We start from the raw sequence: 26,319 nt of genomic DNA on the forward strand, positions 1-26,319 counted from the left end.
GGTTTTCCTGAGTGAGCAGTGTGAGAATGTTACTTGCAGGTTGTCTCTTGTAATGATTGGCATGAGGCTCACGTTGTTCTTCAGAGCCTCATGATATTCTAGCTTGAAATCACATCACTAGGAAAGCTCCTCAAGGTGTTTTGGTCACAATTAACTGAAGCTATTATCACCAAGAGGTCCTATTTTGGTTTTATTTTCCAGGGTGGAGTCTACCTCTGATGGACGCCTCCTACACCGTGCAAAAGTCCAGGTCACGTTACCTCGAGCTGTGGAAGAGATGAAGCCGCTCCAGAAGCTTTACCACCTCCTGGAAGCCAAGGAGTTTCAGATACGGATGGAAGGAGTGGCACTCCTCCTAGAGCTGTGCAAAACCAGACCCCAGCTCATCTCCACTAACATTACCCAAGTATGTAGGGTATTTTCATTGTTCCATTCCTTCAGCTCCTTTCCCAGGCCTGGAGAAGTAAAGTTAATTCAGTGTGTCTTGGCAGTACATCCTGGCTGTTTGGGACAGGCTGGTCCCTCTTACCCAGAGAAATTTAATTCAGGTCCCAGGCTTCAGGACAAGTTTTTTCAGTCCAGCTATATTTGTCTGGCAGCTGTCTATTGATGCTGTTGATCAGATGATGACGGAATTTTCTGCTGGTTTAACTGCTGCTGTCTCCTACTCCCAGTTGGGTTAGGTGAAGAGAATCCAGCCATTGAAAGCAATAATGGCACTTATTCTCTGGACAAAAAATGGGTTTGAGTGGGGAAGAGACGTTTCAGGCTGGGTTGGTTTCAACTAAATGTTTTTAAAGGATACTTCTGGAAACTCCATCTTGTCTGGCACAGGCACAACTCTGGCTACTCATTTCCATCCCTGTGCCTATTCCTCTAGGTAAAGATGGTGCTCACCCTTCTTGGGGGCCTTTTTTTCTCTTTGGAAAAGGAGGAAAACAGCTAAGGACAGATCTATCCTTTCTCCTCCCAGTAGATGCTTTTCCCCTTCTTCCAGAAATTGGTGCCTGTCAAGGGACTGAGCCTGCTCTAATGAGAGCTGTACAGCACATTGCATTTCAGAAGTCTACCTGTTAGAGAAATGGTCTGAGTCCTGGAAGAGTTGATCAGAGCCCTGCCCTCCTCCAGACACAGGTTCTGAGACAAACAAATGAAAACCTAGATCTCCTCCAGCCATAGTTTTGGCAAAATCATAATTGCCCTCAGTACCTGAGGCAACTGTGTAGGAACCTGGGCATTGTAAATATCTGCTTCCACTCTTGTAAAGCAAAGGTAGTCTTTTCAATTAATAAAGGGAATTGATTGAATGATTTATAGCTGGGGAGAAACATCCAGGGAACTCTTCTGTCCCCAGCCAAACCTCTTCAAAACAGATGAAAATCTTTCAACCTGCATGAGGTTGCAGAACCATTGCAGCGAGTGGCCCACAGGAAAACACTGAAATTGTGCATGCAAGGGCTGACCTGACAGGAAGGATGACTTTCACCTTTTACATTGCTGAGTGCTCATTTCTACATCCCCTCTTCAAACAAGGTCATTTTAATCAAGTTCTCGTGTTATTTGTTCTCTTTGCAGATTTTTGATTATTTTGACCTGAGACTATGTGACACGCATAAGAGAGTGAAGGAGAAGGCGCTGGACGTGCTGGCAGAAATCATCGGCCTCCTGGAAGATGCCCTGAGCCCCGTGATCATCCGTTTGGTGGAAGGAATAACAAAGAATCTAAACTCAAAGGATCCCGGGGTTCGTGCCGCAGCTGTGAGAGCGCTGGAAGGATCCATTGCTCATTTAGGTGAGGCTGACCCCTGGCATGGACTCTCCTCAACTGCGTCTCTGTCTCTCCGACGCAAGAGAACGCTGAGTGCCTTGACAGCTGCTGTTGTCTGTGGAACGCTCCCGCAGACACCCACCAGAAGCTTTGGAGGTGCAGTCCTTAGGAACCAGTCCTCCAAGAGGCTTGAATGGGATCAGCAATCCCCAAAAGTCCCAGGAGCCCTTGGCTCTGTGCTGCTGATCTGAAGAGAAAGTCCTGGACTACAGCTTTGCTACAATTCAGAGGCAAAGTTTGCTTGGGCCCCATCTGACTTCCCAAATGAACAGCTTTGCTGTTGGCATGAAGGGACACCAGCCCATCAGAGCTTCTGCAGAGCATCCACCTTGAAGGCTCTACATTACGGGCATTAGCTGCCTATTTTCCACCTTTCTTCTTTGTCTTCTTTTTTCAAAGGGCAACTTAGGATTCACCAAGTTCATTTCCTTAGAACAAACTGGTCTAAATGCAGCTGGCAATAATGCCTTGTTCCACATGTTGTTTTGCATGGGGCAAGGTCTCTCTAGCAAATACCTAATTAGGCAAGAGAGGCTCTGAATTCCTTTGCCACACAGATTTATGTCAGCTCTGAAAATGCCTGAAGAATTGAGTGCTGAGGAGGTAGGTCTTCAGGGGCTGTTTCCACTTTCTCCACCTCAGCTGCTCTGTGAATTCATGAACTGCCTGACTCAGTGCCTTTCTGTGTCCCAAGGATGGAGTTCTTCCTTTTTGCTGTGGGATGCAAAACCTTTTCACTGCTTACATGCAACTGAACTCTTGAGATCCCTGATGTGAAATGTGTTAACTTAGCTCCTGGTACAGCAGACAACTTTGGATTTTCAAATGTGAAAGGAGAGCTTTTCTTTTGGAACTTTTAACCCTGCCAAGTAGGCTGGAAGGAAAGAAGAAAAGGATTCAAAAGTCAGCAGAATATGACTTTCTTTTATAAAATGGGGTGGCCCCTGCCCTTTCCCTCCCCACTGTCCTTTCTGCTATGACCTCGGAAGAGTGAGCAGCAATGTGTGTTTCACTTGTAGATAAAGTATCACTGATGAAAGAGCTCAGCAACCAACGGAGACAACTGAGTGGCGAAGCTCTGCTGGTTGTCACGGAGTGTATCACAGGTATGGCCTTCCCTTGGAAGCCAAGAGGTCCTCCAAGGGATTATTTACAGGGAATGCCTGGGAATAGACAGTAGAGTAGCTCCTCCACATCAGGAGGTGCTGAGCTTGTCCCTCCTGCCCAATGCCCAGGGCAGGTGTCTCTGGCAGGTTTTCCCTGGCTGCTGCAGAGCTGTGCAGCATCTGAGATGGGGGCGGCGCTCGGCCTCGGGGCTGAGCTCCCACTGGGGCACCTCAGAACCATTTCCAGGATAGGAAGGGGCTAAAAACAGCCCAGGTGGCTCCTCTCTTGGAGGCTCAGGGACATCTGTGACCCTTTAGGAAAAATGGTGGCAAATGCTGTTTCAGGGGATCAGTTTGTTGTGTTCTCACAGAATTCTTGTTTTGCTCCTGGCAAGTTTTGAGGCTGAACCATGCGGAGCCTGGGGGTCACAGCTTAGGTCAAAACTCACCACACAGAGTGTCTCTCACTCTATCATATACTCTATTAGAGTCTATCACACATATCCTTGCATGGATTTAGTGCAAGGCAGCCTCCAGGGGCAGAGGGGCAGGAGCAGAGTGCTGAGGCTGCCTGCCTGTGCTGTGGAAGTGGCACTGGACTGAGCATTTCAGGCTGTGCAAATAGCCTCTTCCTGTGTCAGCGCTGTCCAAAATCAGCTACAAATGCAGCTGATAATTGATTCCTCAGAGGAGCTTGCTGTGTCAGCAGTAGCCAAGGAATGGAAAAATTACAATCTCAATATATAGCAGAGAAGACAATTGATAGCCTGGCTTTAACTGGGGCTAATGGCACTGCTAATTATGCCAGCATCTTTCAATACAAGGTTTCATAGTCTTTGTGTCTTCCTTATGAATCTGAACAGGGCATGTTCAGCGATTGGGAATGTCAAAGGCTCTTTAAAACCACCACCAAGAAGCATTTGAATAAAGTAGATCTCCAGGAATAGGGAATATAGTTTTGCAGTTCTTTTGGTCTCTTTTTCAGATAAAGGAATAAACAAAAATGAGGACTCCTTAAGAAAGTGCAAATGTCCTCTCTGAGGTTTAGTGGGAAGAGACAGCTCTTTCTCTGCTCAAGTTCCATAGTGACCAATGTCTTTAATTGCATTTAAATTCAAATGAAGTGTCATTTTAAAATGTGGACCATTACACCTTTCCTGCTTAGCAGCATTGGTTTTGGGTACTTTCAGGAGCTGTTTCAGTGTTGATGACTGCTGGTGGATTAACAGCATAGAGAAAATGAAGTCTCTTCCACCACAGAATAATAAGTAGCTACTAGATAACTTTATGCCTGATCAGAAAATAAGACTGGTCTCCAGAGCATTTCAGATTTTAATCTCTCAGTCAAAGCTGCCAGGCAAGGAGCCTGTTGTTAGAAAGGGTTTGTCTGTGTTTGATATAGTTCAGTTCAGAAATTGAGCAGAGAGCAGATTTCAGAGACAATGAGAGAAAACACTTGCCTTTTGGTTACTTTTCAGTCCCCTGTGTAGCATTTTTCTTTCTCTATGCCCCTATTTCAGTGCACATTGTAAGAAAAAATGCCACTAACATTGGGAGGTGAAATGCCATTAAAACATGAAGATGCTCAAATGCCGTGGCAATGGGGTCTGGGTCATTCTCTAAGACACGCTGAGGTTTGAAACAGCTCCGTGTTGGAAGCCACAAAAGCATTCTGCCAAAGACACCAGCTGGTCACCGATGTTTCTAATGTAGCTGTCAAGCAGCAGCCACCTCTGGTGGGCTGGAGCATTGAAGTGTGTTCTAATACTGCCCTTTGCTGTGTGCCACTGAGCAAAGGGGAGCCAGATTAGACTTCTGGAACTTTACATGGAAGTTACAAATCTGAATCACCCCTTTTATTAGAAAGCACTCAACTGCCACCCTATGGTGTATTTCCAAATCTTCAGTGTGGGTTTAGACAACTTCTGAATGGCAATAAAAGGCAATTTGACATTTCATTCATTGTTCATGCAGAAACAAATAGTGAAATAATTTAGTAACGGTACAAAGTCTGCCACAGGGACAAGGCTCTGTTTGAAGAAATTAGTCCTGAGGGACTGGTGGTTCTGTTTCAAGGATTACCAGCTGCTTTGTCTGTTTCTGGATCATGGGGCTCTGTGTGGTATTTCACTGATCTTTGCCAGAGAGACTTCCAAGAAGCAAAACTAGAGGTAGATCCTTGTTTGCATGGAGGTTGGTGGGTAAGAAGCTGTGCCTCTCTCCCGGCAGTGCTTGTGGAGTGGGTTTATGCCAGGAGCCCTGAAGTCGTGGAGCGCTACGCCCTGCCCGTGCTCTGGTCCTTTCTGGAGAACAAGGCGCTGCCTGTCCGAAGCGCCAGCGTCCGCACTGTGGCCACCAAGCTTGCCCTGGCCCTCTACGAGGTGATGGGCACCAAGCTGAAGAAGTGTGCAGCCAGCAAGCCTCCACGCGTGCAGGAAAACCTCTCCAAACTTCTGGGCTGCTGAAGGTTTCATGTTCTCCAGAAAGATGACAAAGTTCTGACTTGGACAACTCCGGATGTGACTTTTTACCATCTGCCAAAAATGACAAAACACTAAGGAAGGGTGTGCATCTGCCCCGCTCTCTCCATCGCCCTTCCTACTCGTGACATGGGGGCCCTGAAGCAGCTCCAGACTGATGAGGACAATGTGAAGGCTGAGCATGGCTTAGCCTCACAAAAAGGTGAGGGGGGAGCTGGGCCGCTCTCTGGTGGGAGGAAGGCTCTTGTGGCAGCCCAGAGAGCCTGTGCACATTGCCAGGGAACAGCTGTGCCCTGCATGTGCCCTGCAATGAGCTGTGCTCTGCCAGAGCCCCTGGAGCTGTAGGGCTGCTCAGCCGTGGGGCAGGGAGAGGAGCAGGAGGGTGCATGTGCAGCTGAGCCATTCCTGGGAAGCACAGGGCTCTGGGCTCCTGCTGTCCCAGGGCAGCCCAGAGGCCAGGCTGTTCCTGTGGCAGCCCTGTGCCAGTGGGTCAGGGCTTTCCCCTGGCCTGCTCCAGGGGCTGCCAGCAGGAGCATGCTTCCCTGTGCAGCTCTTTAGAAGTTTCCAAGGAATCTGTCCCATGAAGTCTTGAGCTCCAGATGTTTTAGATTTGCATTGTGGCCTCTGTTATATTTTGTGTCTCCACTCTGCAGGCCTGACTGGCTACCCTCTTGCCAAGAGGTTTTCCCCGGCGAGTCCCTTGATGCTCCTTCCCTCCAAGCTTCCCATCCCAAAGAGCTCTCCTTCTACCAAGCCAAGCCAGGTTTGCAGCGGAGAGCAGGAGAAGGGGAAAAATGTCATCAGCTGGGATGAGGAGAGTAGAAAACCACAGGGACTGATTTCAGATGGAAAAGGACATAAGGTAAGGAGACCAAGCATAGTCCTGTGTGGTAAATTTTCAGTTTCTGTGCTGTTGGCAGAGCTCTGAGACCTTTACCCTGACAGGAATTGACCCTTTCACTGAGGTTTGGAGTGGTCCTGATTTGGCACTTTAGCTTGGCCAGAAATTATGGGATGCTCAGGATGGGTGTGAGTCTGCCCCTGCTGCCTTCACCTCCCTTCCTGGCCATGGCATGGAGGCCTGGAAGAACTTGGGCAGGCTGAGACCTTGCAGAGAGCTGCAGGACAGGGAGCTCTGCTGAACTCCCTAAATGCCAGTGAGCCTGAGATGATGGAAGTGTGGGAGCTGGAGAGCAGCGAGCACCCTGAGAGCTCAGCAGCATCTGGGCTCAAAGGCTGCTGGGGAACTGTAGGAGGGAAGGGCAGCAGCAGAAGCAATGAGGGGCTTGAGAAAAGCAGGGTTTGACATCCTGCAAAATGGCTTTGTGGGGACTTGTCTGGAGATCAGCACTGCCTGTTAGGTACCTTTAGGAGCAGGGAGAGATCAGTGATCTAAACCCACTCCTGTGCCATCCAAAAATGCCAGTGGAGCCAGTGGCACCCAGAACTTCTTGATGCCACACATGTTAAATGTAGCCACACTTGCAGACTGAGTGAGTGTGAGGAGAGAGGTGTCAAATGTGTGACATAGTCTCTCCCTCAGCAGTTCCCTTTGCATTCCCCATCCTGGGCCAAGTTGCCCCATCAGTCTGACTTGTCCTTTCCTGCCAGGTGTCACCTAATAGCATGGCTAAATGTCCTGAGGCATGAATGGGGGCAAGGCTGGATGCTTGATCTGAGCACTGTGGTCTACTCTTTCCAGGCTTCCTTGCTGTATACCCCTGGGGGAGAAGTGAAGAAGGGGTCACTGGGACTACCTCTGCTCCCCCCAATACGCAAGGCAGGAAGTCTCCCTGTTGGCAGTGCTGCAGGGTCTGTGCAAAGCTCTCTCCAGCTGGATTTCCAGGAGTCCCAGGAGATGAGGTAAGCCAAGGTGTCTGCTGCTCCAGGGGGCTGTTCAGCTCACTCTTCGCATCACATGTTGTTATTTTGCACTGTCAGCTGTCCCATGTATTTAGGCAGACCTCTGTGTATTCAGCATTTTGCCCATCTATGAAGGGCCAGCACAATGTCAAACCCAACAGCAATGGCCCAAGAGCAGAGGTGGTGGTGGGGAAGACTAGGCAGGGCTTCAAAGCACCTCAAGATGGGTCCTCTGCTGGGCTTGGCTATTATTTCACCCAGAGCGTGGCCAGTTCTGTGCGACAACAGCAGCTGAAAGCTTAATGACAATTAATCAGCCTTGCATCTTGTTGTGCATCTTTATGTGTTGCCTTTCCTCCTTCATCTGTGACCATGCTAAGAAGGTTTGCCTCCTTTCATGGCACACTCATTCCCTCCCTTCTCTTTCTACCTCCTCATTTGTTCCTTTGTCCTCCATTTCCTCCAGGCCAAGACCCAGCAGCAGTAGCCAAGAGAAGAGCTCTGACCATGCAGGTAGGTACAGGGCATGTCTGTCCTGAAATGACCATTGGAATCTGGACCATGAGGTGACATTTGGAAAGCTTGGTTCAAGCCCATTCTTTTGAACATTCCTTAAAGTTCCTTTCAATTCCCTGACGGGCTCAGTGGACTCTCCCAAAGCCCAGTCACTGGGAGTGTTCTCTGGTGGTGCAGTGAAAATTCCTCCAGTGTGAAGTGTTGAGTGGCAGGAGCTGGAATGGTACCTTGGTGCCCAGGAAATGCAGTGCAGGAAAAGGAAACATCTTCTCTATGCTGCACATGGCTTTTCTCTCCCTGTAGCCTTTCTAGATTCAAAATTAGTAGAGCAAAGGAAGGAATTTAGCATGAAATAACAATTGTTCCCACTCCTTCCTCCTGCCCTTGAAGCAGAAAACCTTTCCCTGGGGCACTTTCTGAGCTGAAGCCTTTGAGGAGTGAAGGAGGTTCATGGACATTGCCTGGTTTTGCACTGGCAGAAATAGGGAAACCTCCTAGGACAGAAAGTCCTTTGGAAATCTCTTCCCCGGCTCTCTCTGTCTGTGTCAGAGTGGCAGGCTGAGGCTGGGGGAGGAGATGCCTTCTGCCTTGTCCTCCCTCCCTGCCTTTCCTGATCCCTGACAAGTGGAATTGTGCCAGACAAAATGCGGTCTCTGCTGCATCTGGGTCAGCCAATGCTTTCAACTTGAAATCTTCCATGACACTCGAGGCATATGTACCCTGCTGCTCTCAATCCCAATCTCTGTGTTTTATGGAAGCTCTGCAGTCTGGAACCTGTCTTGCCTGTTGCCCACAATTATGTTTTTGGGGGCTTGAAGTCTTCCAGTGATTTACATGAACCTTTGCTTCCATTACCAGGCCTCCCAGTGAGCCAGGCCAAGGAGCTGGATCATCCCACCAGTCCTGGTTTTATGAGTGACAGTGACCTGAGGGACAGCTCTGGAAAGGTAAGGGGTGAGCACAGGGATGAGCAGACTTCCTTTCCAGTGGCTCTTTAGTGCTTGGCCCAAAATGTCACTGGAAATCATCATCTTCCACCCCTTGGGAGATGGGGATGGGGATTATCTTGGGAATCTATTGGACAGCTACAGAGCAATTGCTTGGCTATTTCCTGTGGTGCCAACCAGGGTCACTGGTTTGGGGATGGTGCTAAGGTCATGCCAGAAGCATTCTTTATGTGCAAAGGCTCTTTTAGAGAAGTTCTGAGTGGCAGAGCAAACTACCCATCAGTGAACGTGGGAAAAGTGCATCCTCAGAAGCAGAGAAGCAAAGGTTCTAATGTTGAGTGTAAGCAAGGCTGCAAAATAAAATGGGAGAGTTTGACTTTTCCAGGATACCTTTGTGGCTGCATCTCACAGCCCTCTCCTTCTCAAGTTTTCTGCTCATGAACATCAGTGTTTCTGCAACTTGTTTTCACATGAATCCTCCTTTTGGTCTCGCGGTCTCAGAGCCCAAGTCCTCCAGAGCCCTTCAGAGCCGAGTCCTTCAGAAGGCAGGAAGTGAGAAACAGCTGCAATTCCTGGCCATGAGTGTTAAGCAGCAGCTCATTACCCCTCCTTCCGGGGTATTGCACATGGTGTTTATTCTCCTGCCATGGCCTGTAGGAACTGAACTGCCTGCTCACTGGCCATGTGAGCTCTTCATCTGTCTTGGGGCACTCCTATGACTTTCATGCTTCAAGCAGGCCTTCCTGACAGAGGTTGCAGTGGCAGCAGTAGAAGGTTATGGCACTGAAGTGTTTCACCTCACTGTGTGTAATTGCCAGGGTGAGGATGGGAGACCTTCCTCTGAAACTATTGGAATGTCTATGGAGCTGCACTGAAGCCTGTGGCACTGTGGACTCTGTGCTCCTGATGAGATGATGTGTTTGGTTTGTGTGTCTCTGCTTACAGTCTGTGATGTATTTCCATTGCACCTAGATCCGTCCTGCACTCTGCAAGTTGGCTCAAAAGAACTTGGAGCGGAAGAAAATGGAGCTTTTGAAGAAAGAGTTGGAGAGAAGGAGACTAAATCAAACATCCTTGCTACTTCCTCCTCAGCCAGTTGAGCCTGGGGATGCAGCTGAAGCAAGTAAGTGGTGGCTACACTTGTGGTCCTTTCTGACCTTGCTTGCCCTTTGCACAGTGTTGCAATCAGACTGGGAGGCTGTTTGGCTTGCATTTGGGTGGAAGCTTGCATAGGATTTATTTCTGTTTCCCAAAGAAAAATACAGAAGCATGAAGTGTCTTGCCCATGGCCTCGCTGAGTCAGTAACAGAATATCAGCTTCCCACCTTCACCTCTGAAGTCTTTCAGAGTAGAAAATTCTGTCTTGCAAACTACACTGGGGCTTCAGACTCTCTCCTGGAGAGCAGCCTCCAGGGAAGGCAAGTCCAAAAGAATGCTTTTCAACCAGGCTGCAACCTGGAAGAAACAAAGTCCAGCTCCTTCTGATGAAAACACCAGAGCTCCTCCTCCTGCCGCTCCCTGCTGAGGAGCTGGCACTGCTGAGCTGTGCTGAAGCCCCCAGCCAGTGCTGCTCTTGTAGCCCCAGGAGCAAGCAGCATTCCCGACTGAATCCCGGCCCAGGGCTCTGACTGCAGGGCTGGGAGCGCTGCCCCGAGGGCGGCAGCAGGGCCCTCAGGAGGCAGCACGCAAGGCTATCTGCACTTTCTTTTGGAAACTTCCCCTGACAGCCTCTGGAGCAGGAAAACAACAGCAAAGCAATACTGGGTCTTCCTTGTTTCTTAGGGGAAGCATCACTGCAGTTTGGTTTTAAGCTAGAAGAAGGTAGATTTAGATTATATATTAGGGAGAATTTTTTTTAAAATTAAAGGGGATGAAAAGCTGGAAGGGTTTGCCCAGAGAAGCTGTTGTTGGTTCATCCTTGAAGGTGTTCAAGGCCAGTTCACATGGGGCTCTGATCTAGATGAAGATGTCCCTGCTCATAGGAGTTGGACTAGATGGTGCTTAAAGGTGCCTTCCAACCCAAACTCTTCTGATATTCTGTGATTCTGTGATCACTGTCCACTGTTAGTGTGCCATTGTTATACTTGAAGTTCTTTGGGGTAACAGAGATGTTACCCACCTCCGGCAAGTTTCCTGGCGCTTTCCATTGTCACCCTGCCCAGCACCCTCCACTTACAAGCTCCTTTTTAGTCCCTGCAGGCTTTAGGCTACCACCTGTCGATGGCACAGCTGCTAGTGGGCAGAGAAAACACCCTGGCAGTGACTTGAAGAAGCAGGTTGTGAGGAAGCAGGACAACGTGCCCTTACTGCCCAGTACGTCCACCATCCATGGGGATGGCAGCTTCCCACGCAACTCCACAGGTAAGCCTGCTCCGTGGCAGCTTTTTCCCTGCATGGGTTTTACCTTGCACAAGGAGCACAAACTGCCTCCTGCCTCAGCCAGCACAGCTGGGACCTCGGGTTCATAGCCTGTCCTGAGATTGAACATCAAATCTACTTTGGAGTTCCTCCAGCTTGGTCGTACTGTAGCAGTTGGTTCTAGAAATCCATTGGAAAGTTGAGCTGAATGAAATCGTGGTAAAGGCCTAAGCTCTGCCTTTTGCCCATCTCGGTAACTGGTGCCAGGAGGCTGCTGTGCCTGCAGGGATGAGCTGCAGGGCAGTCTGCCAGGGTGTGCTCACCATGCACCTCCGAGAACCACCAGGATCAGTTGTGCACTCACCATCTGGGCCCTCTGCCTGTGCTGCTGTCCAGTCCTGCAGCCAGCTTTTCTGCTCTCCCAGCAAGGGCTGGCTCTGCACGGCCATCAGCGGCTCGGTGCAGTCGTGCTGCTGCTCCCAGAAGTGCCCGATGGCTCCTCGCTGCCACCATCCCACGGGCTGCAATGCCAGGAGGGAACAAGCAGTGCCTCCTGTGCCACCCAGCAAACACAGCGGCTGTGTGCAGCAGATGACAGGCACGAGGGGCTGCCTGCTGCTCCCAGGCTGTTGGCTGCCTGCAGGAAACACCCAGCAGATAGTCCCTGGTGGCTCTTGTCTCTCCTTTGTGGGTAGCCTGCTGTACTGTGATCCCAAGTAGGGTGAGATAAGAAGAAGGGAGCTAGGAATGATATTTGGAATGCTCTTTTCTAGTGATGCTGCTTCCATGTTCAGAATTGAGCAGAACTAGCCTGACGTGGCTCTCCATCCATAGTGACTCTAGATGTGTGTGTCTACATGCTTCTGCAGGGCCATCACTGATGTCAGTGGCTGGGTGTCAGTGACACCCAGATTGGCTCCTGTCTGAATATTTTTGATGTTATGGTCCCTCTGTGAGAACATGCAAGGTAGCCAAAAACCCTACACAGTCTAGAGTAGTTTGTCAAGATTCTGTGCAATATTTATACTCCAACATGTCTAAAAAGACAGCTCAAATGTATTCATCTACACATTAGAAAATGAGCTTTTTAGTGTACGACATGAAATTTTTGATTGACAGTGCTTTTGATGACAAATGGGTTTCATAAGAAATGCATTTATCATCTGATTTTTCTCATACCTTGTAAATTTGTTTTCCTTACCAAAAAATTCAATTAAGGCAAACCCAGGACAACTTTTTATCAAGAGAGTGCATCTGCCAACAATTTGCATCGGTATTTGCATTCTTTTTTCCCCAGTTTTCATTTGGAAGGCTTTTTTATCAACCATCTAGACTGGAAATGGCAAGAGAAAGCTTAGGCATTGCACAGTATGCAAACACATCCATTTGATGACAAATAAATTTCACCTCAGCATCTTTGAAATACAGCCAGTGTGTACCTCTGAAAGAGTAAAGGTTCATGATGCTCGGAAAAGAACAAAATCCATAAATTACTCCCTTCCCAATAGCAGGCTAAATGTATGTGCACTCAGCTGCCTGCTGTCTAGGATATTTGAGGTCAGTGGACGCAGAGGCGCTGTCAGGTGGAAGGGTCAGGTGTGGCTGTTCCCTGGTAGCTGCTCCGTGGGGATTGAGCCGGGCCCAGCAGGGCTGGGTTGTTCAGGCTTGGCTCGGTGCTGTGGCCAGGCAGCTGCAGGTCTCTCCTCAGGGAGTTGCAGAGTGCCCCATCCTCAGGGCTGGGGGAAATCAGGGCGCTGAGACAAGAGAGGCACCTGAGGGGCTCCCTCCTGGCCGGCCAGTCCTGCTGCCGGCCCTGTCTGGCAGGGAGCGGGAGCTCTGCGGCCGCAGGAACTGCCGCTGGCTGTGGCACCTGTGGCACTCGGAGCTGGCGCTGCGGGGCCATGGGCAGGTTTAGCCTGGAGCTGTGCCCAGCCGGGGAGGCTGGGGGAAAGCAAGGAGCCCAAGGTGCCCGACAGCAGGGAAGCCTCTGCCCCAGTGCCCGTGTGTGCCCGTGGAGCCCTGGCTGGGAGATGGCTGCAGGCCGCTCCATGGCGGGGTGCCCCGCCCGGGGCTGCAGCGCCCATGGCCGACCCTGTCCTTACAGTGACCTCGGAGATGGCCGCTGGTGCCCAGCGCCGAGAGCAGCCGCGCCGTGGGACTGGGCAGAAGGACGCGGCTTTTGCAGCCCCACAGCAGTCCTTGCAGGAGGCACTGTCCTTGCTCGGCAGCGATGACTGGTAAGAAAGGCCCCGTTCACTCTGCGTCCCTCTTAGCACTAAGGTAGGTTAGACGCGTGTCTTGCTGCTGCCTCTGAGCCCCAAGAGCCCAGAGGGCCAAAGGGCACTGGTGAAACCACTGCAGAGCAGTGAGAAGATAAAGATTTGAGAGCAGCCTTTTCTCGGCCTTGCTCTGCAGCAGTGCTCCAGCTGCAGCAGGTCCGTGCTGTTTCCTCGCTTTGCCTGCTGCTCCACGGGGCTGCAGAGGAAATCTTGAGGGAAGAGAGAAAGCCCTGGAACGAGATGATTTGCTGGCTGAAGGGAGAAGCAGGATGGCAGCAGTTTTGAGTGCAGGCTTGGGTGCCTTGGGCCACTGGCCCAGTGGGACTGAGGGAGATTCCTCTCTGCTCCCAGTGGTTTGACTGAGCTGCCAGCCTGGTCGTTTCAGAGGGTGCTGCCTAGCTCTTGGGTAGAGAAAAATCAATCTTTTTGGTACTTGCCTTTCAGGGAGAAGAAGGAGAAGGGACTCTGCATCATCAAACAGCTGGCTGAGTCCCATTCAGAAGTCCTGCTTTGTCGACTTCGTGAGATTTGCTTGGCAGTTACCAGCGAGGTGAGAACATTGTTCTGAACTGTCCCGCACACTTCATACACGGTAGAGTGTAGAGTAGGTATGTGCTTGCTCATCTCCCTGTGTGCTTAGGGTGTGCCTTCTCTGCCCAAGCTGTAATTCAACACTGCAAATTAGTCTGTAGACCTGAGCCTGTGTTTTCTGTTTCCTGTCTGAGTGCTTCAGCTAGAGGTGTTGCTTTTTTGAACAGGAGCACCTGAGTCTTTTATCTTTATGACTTGTGCCTTTATGGTTTGAAAGCAGCCCTTGCATTAATTTGCTTCTTTCTTTTTCAAACAAGAGGCCCTAAAATCAAAGCAGTTGATATTAGAGAAGGGTCAAGTAGCACACTTCAGTGAAATATATTTTTTATGCCTGCAGTAAGCAGGTCTGAGGGCAGAATTTGGTGCCAGAGTAAGTACCTTTCTGTGCTTGGGCTCTTCTGCTCTTACTGTGCTTTTTTGCTCCTCTGGACAAAGTGGGAGGTGTTGTGATTTCCCGGGAGTTTTGTCTAAGGCAACTGGTTTTGTTTTCAAGGTGATTCTTATGTTTCCCCTCATGACTTCCCCAGGTGACCAGCCTCCGGTCAAAGCTGTCTTGCTCTGCAATCGTCACTCTGGGAGAGCTGTTTGCACTCTTGAGGAAGGACATGGATTCCGAGGTGGATGAGGTTGCTCCGGTCCTTCTCCACATGGTGTGGAACTCCCCAGAGTTTGTTCAGAAGGCAGCCTGTCAGGCTCTGGGGATCATGGTAGAGAAGGTGACTCCTGCCCGAGCAATGACTGTTCTCATGGACAAGGGAGTCAAGTAGGTTCTTCTTCTTTTAGTGATATTCTTCACCTTCTCCTGTGTGGGTGGGGGAAGGGGTGAGAGAGAGAGACTGGGAATGGTGGGAGGGAAGGGTCCTGTATCCTGCATCTTCTGTGAACTCAGGGACTTGATTCTCTTATCAGCCTCATTTCTTTCCTTTTGGCACCTATTTCTGCCCTCCTGCAGCCTCTTCGCTCTCAGAATCACAGAACTGTAGAATAGGGGCAGTTGGAATGGGCCCATCAGGACCATTGAGTCCAGCTCCTGGCCTTGCACAGAACAGCCCAAGGGTCACACCAAGTGCCTGAGATTGTTGTCCAAATGCTTCTTTGACTCTGTCAGGCTTGATGCTGTCACCACTGCCCTGGGGAGCCTGTTCCAATGCCCAAGCACCCTCTGGGGGAAAAACCTTTTCCTGATATCCAGTCTAAAGTTCCTCTGACTCAGCTTCCTGCTGCTTCCTGGAGTTCTCCCAGTCTGTCAGATTTTCCTAGACGTGGTGACCGCTGGGGAAGTGAAAGTGCCTGCAAAGGCCAAGGGGAAAGCCTTGTGCTTTTTTTGGAAGAGGGACAATTGCAATCGCAGCTGTCAGCGCTGTTGGGTATTTTGCAGCGCTGGGAAAAACCACGTATCCTCATGATGCAATTAACGTGAGAAATACGGAGGGTACTTGCTGGGGCGTGCAGCACATGGGGGAGAATGTGCTGGGTGTGGCACAGCCTGCACAGCAGGTGCAGCTCCTGCCAAAAGGAGGCTTGTAGGACTGTCCTGGCCTAAGAGCTCTACTTTCATTTCAAACTGATGTTTCAGGTAAGCCTGGAGATGATGAATCAATTTACAGGCACCTTCACAGGCTGAGTGCAATGGGACAGCTGAAGCAAATGCTGCCTTAAGTGTTGGTGCTGGGCCTGATAGGTCCCAAGAGACAGTCTCTAGAACAGGACAACCTGGCTAAAATGCCTGCCACCCTTTCCTCAGCTTTGGAATAGGGTCAAAACACTCAGCTGTATCCCTTGCCAATCTTTACAAAAGACAGAGGCTGCATTGCTGGATATTGGCAACTTCCCGCCCTACAGCGTGTTTTTCCTGCAGCTGTTTTTTTCCAAAGGTCTGCAGATTTGGGGATGAATGGGTGGAAAGAGCCTCATCCTGCTGCAGCTCTGTGCAGTGGGGGCCGTCTGATGGGTCAGCATGAATTGTCCTTAATTTCTAAATAATTCATATGTATTCAATTCCTTTAATCTTTCTCTGAGTAAATACTGGGAAAGAAATGGAGTATCAGATGGTGCAGGGAGACTGAATTCCTCCCTCTTCCTTGCAGGCAGTCCTTCTGTACAATGCTAGCTTTGTGTTTATCTGAGGACAGAAGCTTCTACAGGTGTCTGAAGTTGCAGGGAGAAGCCAGGCCTCGTTCCCCCAGCAAGGACAGGGAGCAGGCTCTGGCCAAGGCCTGTGCTGCTCTTGCTCCTTCTCCCTGTGCCCAGCGTTTGCTCTCTTCTTCCCAGGAGCCGCTACGTCCAGGTGCGGAAGTGCGCGGCCGAGCTCCTCCTGTCCTTGGTGCAGAGAATTGGAGTCACGAAGCTGGCAGGCACAGCCAGGGCTGAGACACTGGCCCACGTGGCAGGGACACTTGCTCAGGACTGTCACCAGGACACAAGGTAATGATCTTCATTTCACCTCCTGAAACGGGAACATGGTTTTGTGTCTGGCTGTAAAAGGTAAAACTACAAAGGAGTGGAAACTAAAGGCAACATTAAGTTACCTCACAGTGTGGATAAGGGTCAGAGAACCATGGAATATGCTGAGTTTGAAAGGACCCATCAGGGTAATCAGGTCCAGCTGCTGGTTGTGTGCAGGACACCCCAAGAGTTACTCCATGTGCCTGAGAGCATTGTCCAAACACTTCTTGATCTCTGTCAGTCTTGGTGCTGTGACCACTGCTCTGGATTGCCTGGGGAAATGACTGTAGTGGGTAACCTGAGCTTGGCCACTAAGAAGGAGCACTGCCAACTTCCTGTGACTTGAAGGATTCTTTACTGAGATCCAAAGAGCTCCGATTAGCCAGTCAAAAAGTTTTGATTGGCCTTCGGTACAGACGATAAAGCCAACGTGTTGGCTAATGTTCATCACTGAAGGATCCCAAACATCTATTTCACATTAACTTAAGACTTCCCTAGAAATATCTCAGAGGTCTTTAGCCTATGTATTCAGTCTTTCTAAACTACTTCTGCAGGTTGGTAGAATGCTGTCATCTGTGGCTCAGTGACCTCCAAATTTCTTCTTGAAGAAATCTGTGGTTTCCTAGTGGCAAAATCAACCCAAACCACCAAAATCCCCTTACTTTGATGATGAAATTGCCATTAATAGCTGCCAAGGACACCAGAGCAACTATCTGCCCCTGCCCCTGATTATTCTATATAGTATAGAATAATCCAAAGCAAGCATGAGGTGTTTTGTTCTGGCTTCCCTGCCAGTGAAAGAAAGGCAAATTATTGTGCAATGGCAGCAGGACTGCTAATAGGCTCTGACAACGAAGCAGATGTGTTTTGCCTGTTCCCTGGGATCCTTTGATCCCACAGAAGCACACCCACAGTTTCCGAGTGAAATGGTATTTTTCTGTGGCCCCACATTCTCCTCTTGTCCCTTGTGTTCAGCTGACAACACTGTGCAGTGTCAAGTGAAGTAAATCTCCCTCTTTGCTGAGTAGGTAATGCCTTCTCTTGCAAGGATTGCACCTGATCAGTTTAAGCTATCAGCTGCTTCTGTTAACACTCTTCCTTTGTTCACTTTTCATTTCCTTCCTTCCTTCCTTAGGCATTATGGACAGGAGATGGTGAAGATGCTGCTGAATAATCCCAAATTGAAAAAGCTTTTGGAACAATCTCTTTCCACCCATGACCTGGAAGTTATCCTGACAAGAATTAAGAAGAAAGTAAGCGCTTGGCAGAAGCAGTGTCTCCTTTGTGCAAGTATTGCCACTGCTAATATGAGATCCAACATACCCGATGTGACTTTACCTCATTCCTCTTCTGCTGCATCATTTTGCTCCTGGGAATGAGCTGTTAATCCCCAGCCTGTTCATCTGCAGACCACAGAGGAACTGATATTATTAGGGAAAAAGTGGGGTTTTGAATTCTTTGAATATCACAAAGGGGAAAGGGAAAGAGGAGAAAATGGGTTCACATCCAAGGGTAAGGCCCCACGGCGCTCTCCCTACTCTGCCCCCAGTAAAGCAGTTAAGTGAGAATAGTGCTTCTGAGGATAACAGTGTCTTTGCAAAAGACACCGGAAGTAGTGGTGCCAAGAACATTTCCAAATATACAAAAGATGTCCAAGTCAATCCTGATTACTGCAATTACTGTCTGTCTTTTGGGAATACTGCCCTGCTGTCAAGCCCTGTGGAGCTGGAAGAGGCTTGGTGAATTCAACAGCATCCAGTGGGAAATAATTTGTTTGTTTGGGGGGGGATTTTATTCTTTTTATCTACATTTGAGACGGGAGTGTGCCTTTGTGCAGGAGCAGGGAGAGTAAGTGTTGAACCAAATCAACTTCCAACACAGTGGGCCAACCCCCAAAGAGTCCAAATCTGCTGCTTCCATTGAGAACACTCGTTGCCTACCGGTTTGCATTATTCCCATTTATGCTCGAGACCAATGAATTTGGGATTTTAGACTGCTCTCACTGCTGCATGATAGCACCCATAACCTGCCTTGGGCTATTGTAAACAAAGAGTTGGCATCACTGAATCTCTGGTCCATTTATTTCTGTAAGTTAGGAAATGTTTCCCTAAGGCTTGGTAGCAGTAGTCCTGGTTCTAACTTGTGTTCTAACTAGGGAATTTCCTATTTTATATTCTAAAGATTCATGGAGTTTCTTGATGTCTTTGTAGGGGATGGAAAACCAGAAGGCTGAACGGCCATCTGTGAAGAACCTGGCGAAAAAGGGGAGCGACGGCTCAAAGAAGCCCCAGGCCACATTGCCTTCTAGCAATCGGTACTTTTGTCAGATGGGAGCACTTTTGTTAGATGTGACAAAGCACATGACATGTGCTTTACATGCCTCTTCCTCAGGAAAATCTTTCTGCTGGAGATGACCAGTGCCAGAGATTCTTTCCTTTCCCTACAAATGCTCTAGGATAAAAAATGTCTATTTCTGCATTATGCTGAACACAACTTTTCTGGAGGGCTTCCACAAAAATTGTGTGACAAAAAGACACCCATTGGTAGCAGCTCAGATGATCCAGTGCAGTGGCAAGGGCACTGTTGTGGAGGCTAGGAGAGGGCCAAGTTTCTGCTGCTGACTTGGAACAAGGAAAGTCAACCAGGGTGTTCTTTTTTAATCCCAATGTGGTCTTCTGTCTTTTTTTAGATGGGTGTTTTTATGAGAAGTCCCAGTCTTGAAACAAGATGCCATTCCCCAAAGATACAGTTCTCATCCATGTGGTTTGGCTTGGCTGATTCATGGTTTTTTTACCCTCAAACAGTACGAAGTTTGAGTAGTAGTAATAGTAGTAGTAGTAAGGGAATTCCTGAGCAACTTTGGCCAACAGGTGTGTCAATGTGGACTTTTTGTCTTGATATTCCTGTCCTTCATATAGTTTACTTGATGGACAGCATGTTTGGTTTATTTCCCCCTGTGCTGCAATCAGCATTTAAGACAGGAATTTGGTCCTTGCTGTCTCTTCATGCTAGTGGCAGAGCTGCTCGTACCTGTTCTCCTCTGATAACAGAGGGGATTTATTTAGCGCTGTCCCACTCAGCAGTGGCAGAAAAGTGACCACGTGTCTCAGTAGCATGGCTTGCACCTGCCCGTGCTCATGGAAGAGACAGGTTGATCCAGGAGAATTGTTCCCAGAGACTTTGTTAAGCTGTGGATCTGGTCTCTAGGGAAGCAAACAAAATGTGAGCGTAGTTCTGGCATGTCTGGTTTCTGTTTTTATCTCTGTTACTGATTTTCTAGATCCTTCAGATACGTCCCTGTTCATCTGTTCAAATGCATCTGAGCTACTTTTCCAGATTGTCATGCCTGGTGTAGAGACTCTTCTCCAGAATGATGTGTTTCCTTATTATAAGACACACACCTCCCATATGAGGAGGCATTTAAACTTGGAAGTAGTGTCTCTCTTTCCCCACAAAGCAATGTGACCAGTGCGCCTTGGAAGCCATCTGAAGATAGATCAGATGCATCTCATCCTTGGTTTTCCTGAGTGAGCAGTGTGAGAATGTTACTTGCAGGTTGTCTCTTGTAATGATTGGCATGAGGCTCACGTTGTTCTTCAGAGCCTCATGATATTCTAGCTTGAAATCACATCACTAGGAAAGCTCCTCAAGGTCTTTTGGTCACAATTAACTGAAGCTATTATCACCAAGAGGTCCTATTTTGGTTTTATTTTCCAGGGTGGAGTCTACCTCTGATGGACGCCTCCTACACCGTGCAAAAGTCCAGGTCACGTTACCTCGAGCTGTGGAAGAGATGAAGCCGCTCCAGAAGCTTTACCACCTCCTGGAAGCCAAGGAGTTTCAGATACGGATGGAAGGAGTGGCACTCCTCCTAGAGCTGTGCAAAACCAGACCCCAGCTCATCTCCACTAACATTACCCAAGTATGTAGGGTATTTTCATTGTTCCATTCCTTCAGCTCCTTTCCCAGGCCTGGAGAAGTAAAGTTAATTCAGTGTGTCTTGGCAGTACATCCTGGCTGTTTGGGACAGGCTGGTCCCTCTTACCCAGAGAAATTTAATTCAGGTCCCAGGCTTCAGGACAAGTTTTTTCAGTCCAGCTATATTTGTCTGGCAGCTGTCTATTGATGCTGTTGATCAGATGATGACGGAATTTTCTGCTTTCTCCTACTCCCAGTTGGGTTAGGTGAAGAGAATCCATCCATTGAAAGCAATAATGGCACTTATTCTCTGGACAAAAAATGGGTTTGAGTGGGGAAGAGACGTTTCAGGCTGGGTTGGTTTCAACTAAATGTTTTTAAAGGATACTTCTGGAAACTCCATCTTGTCTGGCACAGGCACAACTCTGGCTACTCATTTCCATCCTTGTGCCTATTCCTCTACGTAAAGATGGTGCTCAGCCTTCTTGGGGCCTTTTTTTCTCTTTGGAAAAGGAGGAAAACAGCTAAGGACAGATCTATCCTTTCTCCTCCCAGTAGATGCTTTTCCCCTTCTTCCAGAAATTGGTGCCTGTCAAGGGACTGAGCCTGCTCTAATGAGAGCTGTACAGCACATTGCATTTCAGAAGTCTGCCTGCTAGAGAAATGGTCTGAGTCCTGGAAGAGTTGATCAGAGCCCTGCCCTCCTCCAGACACGGGTTCTGAGACAAACAAATGAAAACCTAGATCTCCTCCAGCCATAGTTTTGGCAAAATCATAATTGCCCTCAGTACCTGAGGCAACTGTGTAGAAACCCGGGCATTGTAAATATCTGCTTCCACTCTTGTAAAGCAAAGGTAGTCTTTTCAATTAATAAAGGGAATTGATTGAATGATTTATAGCTGGGGAGAAACATCCAGGGAACTCTTCTGTCCCCAGCCAAACCTCTTCAAAACAGATGAAAATCTTTCAACCTGCATGAGGTTGCAGAACCATTGCAGCGAGTGGCCCAGAGGAAAACACTGAAATTGTGCATGCAAGGGCTGACCTGACAGGAAGGATGACTTTCACCTTTTACATTGCTGAGTGCTCATTTCTACATCCCCTCTTCAAACAAGGTCATTTTAATCAAGTTCTCGTGTTATTTGTTCTCTTTGCAGATTTTTGATTATTTTGACCTGAGACTATGTGACACGCATAAGAGAGTGAGGCAGAAGGCACTGGACGTGCTGGCAGAAATCATCGGCCTCCTGGAAGATGCCCTGAGCCCCGTGATCATCCGTTTGGTGGAAGGAATAACAAAGAATCTAAACTCAAAGGATCCCGGGGTTCGTGCCGCAGCTGTGAGAGCGCTGGAAGGATCCATTGCTCATTTAGGTGAGGCTGACCCCTGGCATGGACTCTCCTCAACTGCGTCTCTGTCTCTCCGACGCAAGAGAACGCTGAGTGCCTTGACAGCTGCTGTTGTCTGTGGAACGCTCCCGCAGACACCCACCAGAAGCTGTGGAGGTGCAGTCCTTAGGAACCAGTCCTCCAAGAGGCTTGAATGGGATCAGCAATCCCCAAAAGTCCCAGGAGCCCTTGGCTCTGTGCTGCTGATCTGAAGAGAAAGTCCTGGACTACAGCTTTGCTACAATTCAGAGGCAAAGTTTGCTTGGGCCCCATCTGACTTCCCAAATGAACAGCTTTGCTGTTGGCATGAAGGGACACCAGCCCATCAGAGCTTCTGCAGAGCATCCACCTTGAAGGCTCTACATTACGGGCATTAGCTGCCTATTTTCCACCTTTCTTCTTTGTCTTCTTTTTTCAAAGGGCAACTTAGGATTCACCAAGTTCATTTCCTTAGAACAAACTGGTCTAAATGCAGCTGGCAATAATGCCTTGTTCCACATGTTGTTTTGCATGGGGCAAGGTGGCTCTAGCAAATACCTAATTAGGCAAGAGAGGCTCTAAATTCCTTTGCCACACAGATTTATGTCAGCTCTGAAAATGCCTGAAAAATTGAGTGCTGAGGAGGCAGGTCTTCAGGGGCTGTTTCCACTTTCTCCACCTCAGCTGCTCTGTGAATTCATGAACTGCCTGACTCAGTGCCTGTCTGTGTCCCAAGGATGGAGTTCTTCTTTTTTGCTGTGGGATGCAAAACCTTTTCACTGCTTACATGCAAGTGAACTCTTGAGATCCCTGATGTGAAATGTGTTAACTTAGCTCCTGGTACAGCAGACAACTTTGGATTTTCAAATGTGAAAGGAGAGCTTTTCTTTTGGAACTTTTAACCCTGCCAAGTAGGCTGGAAGGAAAGAAGAAAAGGATTCAAAAGTCAGCAGAATATGACTTTCTTTTATAAAATGGGGTGGCCCCTGCCCTTTCCCTCCCCACTGTCCTTTCTGCTATGACCTCGGAAGAGTGAGCAGCAATGTGTGTTTCACTTGTAGATAAAGTATCACTGATGAAAGAGCTCAGCAACCAACGGAGACAACTGAGTGGCGAAGCTCTGCTGGTTGTCACGGAGTGTATCACAGGTATGGCCTTCCCTTGGAAGCCAAGAGGTCCTCCAAGGGATTATTTACAGGGAATGCCTGGGAATAGACAGTAGAGTAGCTCCTCCACATCAGGAGGTGCTGAGCTTGTCCCTCCTGCCCAATGCCCAGGGCAGGTGTCTCTGGCAGGTTTTCCCTGGCTGCTGCAGAGCTGTGCAGCATCTGAGATGGGGGCGGCGCTCGGCCTCGGGGCTGAGCTCTCACTGGGGCACCTCAGAACCACCTCCAGGATAGGAAGGGGCTAAAAACAGCCCAGCTGGCTCCTCTCTTGGAGGCTCAGGGACATCTGTGACCCTTTAGGAAAAATGGTGGCAAATGCTGTTTCAGGGGATCAGTTTGTTGTGTTCTCACAGAATTCTTGTTTTGCTCCTGGCAAGTTTTGAGGCTGAACCATGTGGAGCCTGGGGGTCACAGCTTAGGTCAAAACTCACCACACCGGGTGTATCTCACTCTATCATATACTCTATTAGAGTCTATCACACATATCCTTGCATGGATTTAGTGCAAGGCAGCCTCCAGGGGCAGAGGGGCAGAAGCAGAGTGCTGAGGCTGCCTGCCTGTGCTGTGGAAGTGGCACTGGACTGAGCATTTCAGGCTGTGCAAATAGCCTCTTCCTGTGTCAGCGCTGTCCAAAATCAGCTACAAATGCAGCTGATAATTGATTCCTCAGAGGAGCTTGCTGTGTCAGCAGTAGCCAAGGAATGGAAAAATGACAATCTCAATATATAGTAGAGAAGACAACTGATAGCCTGGCTTTAACTGGGGCTAATGACACTGCTAATTATGCCAGCATCTTTCAATACAAGGTTTCATAGCCTTTGTGTCTTCCTTATGAATCTGAACAGGGCATGCTCAGCGACTGGGAATGTCAAAGGCTCTTTAAAACCACCACCAAGGAGCACTTGAATAAAGTAGATCTCCAGGAATAGGGAATATAGTTTTGCAGTTATTTTGGTCTCTTTTTCAGATAAAGGAATAAACAAAAATGAGGACTCCTTTAGAAAGTGCAAATGTCCTCTCTGAGGTTTAGTGGGAAGAGACAGCTCTTTCTCTGCTCAAGTTCCATAGTGACCAATGTCTTTAATTGCATTTAAATTCAAATGAAGTGTCATTTTAAAATGTGGACCATTACACCTTTCCTGCTTAGCAGCATTGGGTTTGGGTACTTTCAGGAGCTGTTTCAGTGCTGATCACTGCTGGTGGATTAACAGCATAGAGAAAATGAAGTCTCTTCCACCACAGAATAATAAGTAGCTACTAGATAACTTTAGGCCTGATCAGAAAATAAGACTGGTCTCCAGAGCATTTCAGATTTTAATCTCTCAGTCAAATCTGCCATGCAAGGAGCCTGTTGTTAGAAAATGTTTGTCTGTGTTTGATATAGTTCAGTTCAGAAATTGAGCAGAGAGCAGATTTCAGAGACAATGTGAGAAAACACTTGCCTTTTGGTTACATTTCAGTCCCCTGTGTAGCATTTTTCTTTCTCTATGCCCCTATTTCAGTGCACATTGTAAGAAAAAATGCCACTAACATTGGGAGGGGAAATGCCATTAAAACATGAAGATGCTCAAATGCCATGGCAATGGGGTCTGGGTCATTCTCTAAGACACGCTGAGGTTTGAAACAGCTCCGTGTTGGAAGCCACAAAAGCATTCTGCCAAAGACACCAGCTGGTCACCGATGTTTCTAATGTAGCTGTCAAGCAGCAGCCACCTCTGGTGGGCTGGAGCATTGAAGTGTGTTCTAATACTGCCCTTTGCTGTGTGCCACTGAGCAAAGGGGAGCCAGATTAGACTTCTGGAACTTTACATGGAAGTTACAAATCTGAATCCCCCCTTTTATTAGAAAGCACTCAACCGCCACCCTATGGTGCATTTCCAAATCTTCAGTGTGGGTTTAGACAACTTCTGAATGGCAATAAAAGGCAATTTGACATTTCATTCATTGTTCATGCAGAAACAAATAGTGAAATAATTTAGTAACGGTACAAAGTCTGCCACAGGGACAAGGCTCTGTTTGGAGAAATTAGTCCTGAGGGATTGGTGGTTGTGTTTCAAGGGTGACCAGCTGCTTTGCCTGTTTCTGGATCATGGGGCTCTGTGTGGTATTTCACTGATCTTTGCCAGAGAGGCTTCCAAGAAGCAAAACTAGAGGTAGATCCTTGTTTGCATGGAGGTTGGTGGGTAAGAAGCTGTGCCTCTCTCCCGGCAGTGCTTGTGGAGTGGGTTTATGCCAGGAGCCCTGAAGTCGTGGAGCGCTACGCCCTGCCCGTGCTCTGGTCCTTCCTGGAGAACAAGGCGCTGCCTGTCCGAAGCGCCAGCGTCCGCACTGTGGCCACCAAGCTTGCCCTGGCCCTCTACGAGGTGATGGGCACCAAGCTGAAGAAGTGTGCAGCCAGCAAGCCTCCACGCGTGCAGGAAAACCTCTCCAAACTTTTGGGCTGCTGAAGGTTTCATGTTCTCCAGAAAGATGACAAAGTTCTGACTTGGACAACTCCGGATGTGACTTTTTACCATCTGCCAAGAATGACAAAACACTAAGGAAGGGTGTGCATCTGCCCCGCTCTCTCCATCGCCCTTCCTACTCGTGACATGGGGGCCCTGAAGCAGCTCCAGACTGATGAGGACAATGTGAAGGCTGAGCATGGCTTAGCCTCACAAAAAGGTGAGGGGGGAGCTGGGCCGCTCTCTGGTGGGAGGAAGGCTCTTGTGGCAGCCCAGAGAGCCTGTGCACATTGCCAGGGAACAGCTGTGCCCTGCATGTGCCCTGCAATGAGCTGTGCTCTGCCAGAGCCCCTGGAGCTGTAGGGCTGCTCAGCCGTGGGGCAGGGAGAGGAGCAGGAGGGTGCATGTGCAGCTGAGCCATTCCTGGGAAGCACAGGGCTCTGGGCTCCTGCTGTCCCAGGGCAGCCCAGAGGCCAGGCTGTTCCTGTGGCAGCCCTGTGCCAGTGGGTCAGGGCTTTCCCCTGGCCTGCTCCAGGGGCTGCCAGCAGGAGCAAGCTTCCCTGTGCAGCTCTTTAGAAGTTTCCAGGAAATGTGTGCCATGAAATCTGGAGCTCCAGATGCTTTAGGTTTGCACTGTAGCCTTAGTTACCCTTGGTCTCTCCACTTTGCAGATCTGACTGGCTGCAGCGTTACCAAGAAGTTTTCTCTGGACACCTTCTATGTTCCCTTTACCAGCAAGTCCTTGCCTGCAGTCCAGAAGAGCTCTCTTTCCTCGAAGCTCAGGAAGAAGCTACCCACCATCAGACAAATGTTTCAAGAACAGGATTTATAGCATTTTTAGAACTACATAGAATTTTTTAGGATTTTATAGAAGTTTTTTAGTTTAGTTAGAGAGGTACATATGTTCTCCCATGAAGTCCTTGCCTCCCGATGGAAGAGATCTCTTTCCGCCAAGCTCCGGAAGAAGCTACCCACCGTCCAAATAATGTTTCCAAAATAGGATTTATAGC

General features: G+C 48.8%; 2 protein-coding genes across 2 annotated transcripts; both read left to right on the forward strand.

Annotated features, from left to right (window-relative positions):
- The first annotated feature begins 265 nt into the window (after nt 1-265).
- Nucleotides 266-5,631, forward strand: LOC140684708 (TOG array regulator of axonemal microtubules protein 2-like). Its single transcript, XM_072933445.1, has 4 exons — nt 266-406; nt 1,576-1,792; nt 2,848-2,934; nt 5,164-5,631. Exons 1-4 carry the CDS (start codon nt 278-280, stop codon nt 5,397-5,399), a joined length of 669 nt encoding a protein of 222 aa, XP_072789546.1. The 5' UTR covers nt 266-277; the 3' UTR covers nt 5,400-5,631.
- Nucleotides 5,632-9,720: 4,089 nt separating this feature from the next.
- LOC140684706 (TOG array regulator of axonemal microtubules protein 2-like) lies at nt 9,721-25,543 on the forward strand. Its single transcript, XM_072933443.1, has 12 exons — nt 9,721-9,863; nt 10,931-11,101; nt 13,203-13,335; nt 13,822-13,927; nt 14,496-14,731; nt 16,240-16,392; nt 17,549-17,666; nt 18,624-18,727; nt 20,131-20,335; nt 21,489-21,705; nt 22,761-22,847; nt 25,077-25,543. The coding sequence occupies exons 1-12, from the start codon at nt 9,764-9,766 to the stop codon at nt 25,310-25,312; spliced, it is 1,866 nt and encodes a 621-aa protein (XP_072789544.1). The 5' UTR covers nt 9,721-9,763; the 3' UTR covers nt 25,313-25,543.
- The last annotated feature ends 776 nt before the right edge of the window (nt 25,544-26,319 follow it).

This window comes from Taeniopygia guttata, chromosome 9 (genome assembly GCF_048771995.1).
Source record: "Taeniopygia guttata chromosome 9, bTaeGut7.mat, whole genome shotgun sequence".
NCBI classification, from domain to species: Eukaryota; Metazoa; Chordata; class Aves; order Passeriformes; family Estrildidae; genus Taeniopygia; species Taeniopygia guttata.

Bases quoted from the DNA above. Each gene is read 5' to 3' on its own strand.
- LOC140684706 (XM_072933443.1), top strand. From the start codon at position 9,764: ATGGAGCTTTTGAAGAAAGAGTTGGAGAGAAGGAGACTAAATCAAACA. The intron at 13,928-14,495 runs GTGAGAACATTG...TGACTTCCCCAG, and splicing joins GCTTGGCAGTTACCAGCGAG to GTGACCAGCCTCCGGTCAAA. The intron at 16,393-17,548 runs GTAATGATCTTC...TTCCTTCCTTAG, and splicing joins GACTGTCACCAGGACACAAG to GCATTATGGACAGGAGATGG.
- LOC140684708 (XM_072933445.1), top strand. From the start codon at position 278: ATGAAGCCGCTCCAGAAGCTTTACCACCTCCTGGAAGCCAAGGAGTTT. The intron at 407-1,575 runs GTATGTAGGGTA...TTCTCTTTGCAG, and splicing joins TCTCCACTAACATTACCCAA to ATTTTTGATTATTTTGACCT. The intron at 2,935-5,163 runs GTATGGCCTTCC...CTCTCCCGGCAG, and splicing joins TGTCACGGAGTGTATCACAG to TGCTTGTGGAGTGGGTTTAT.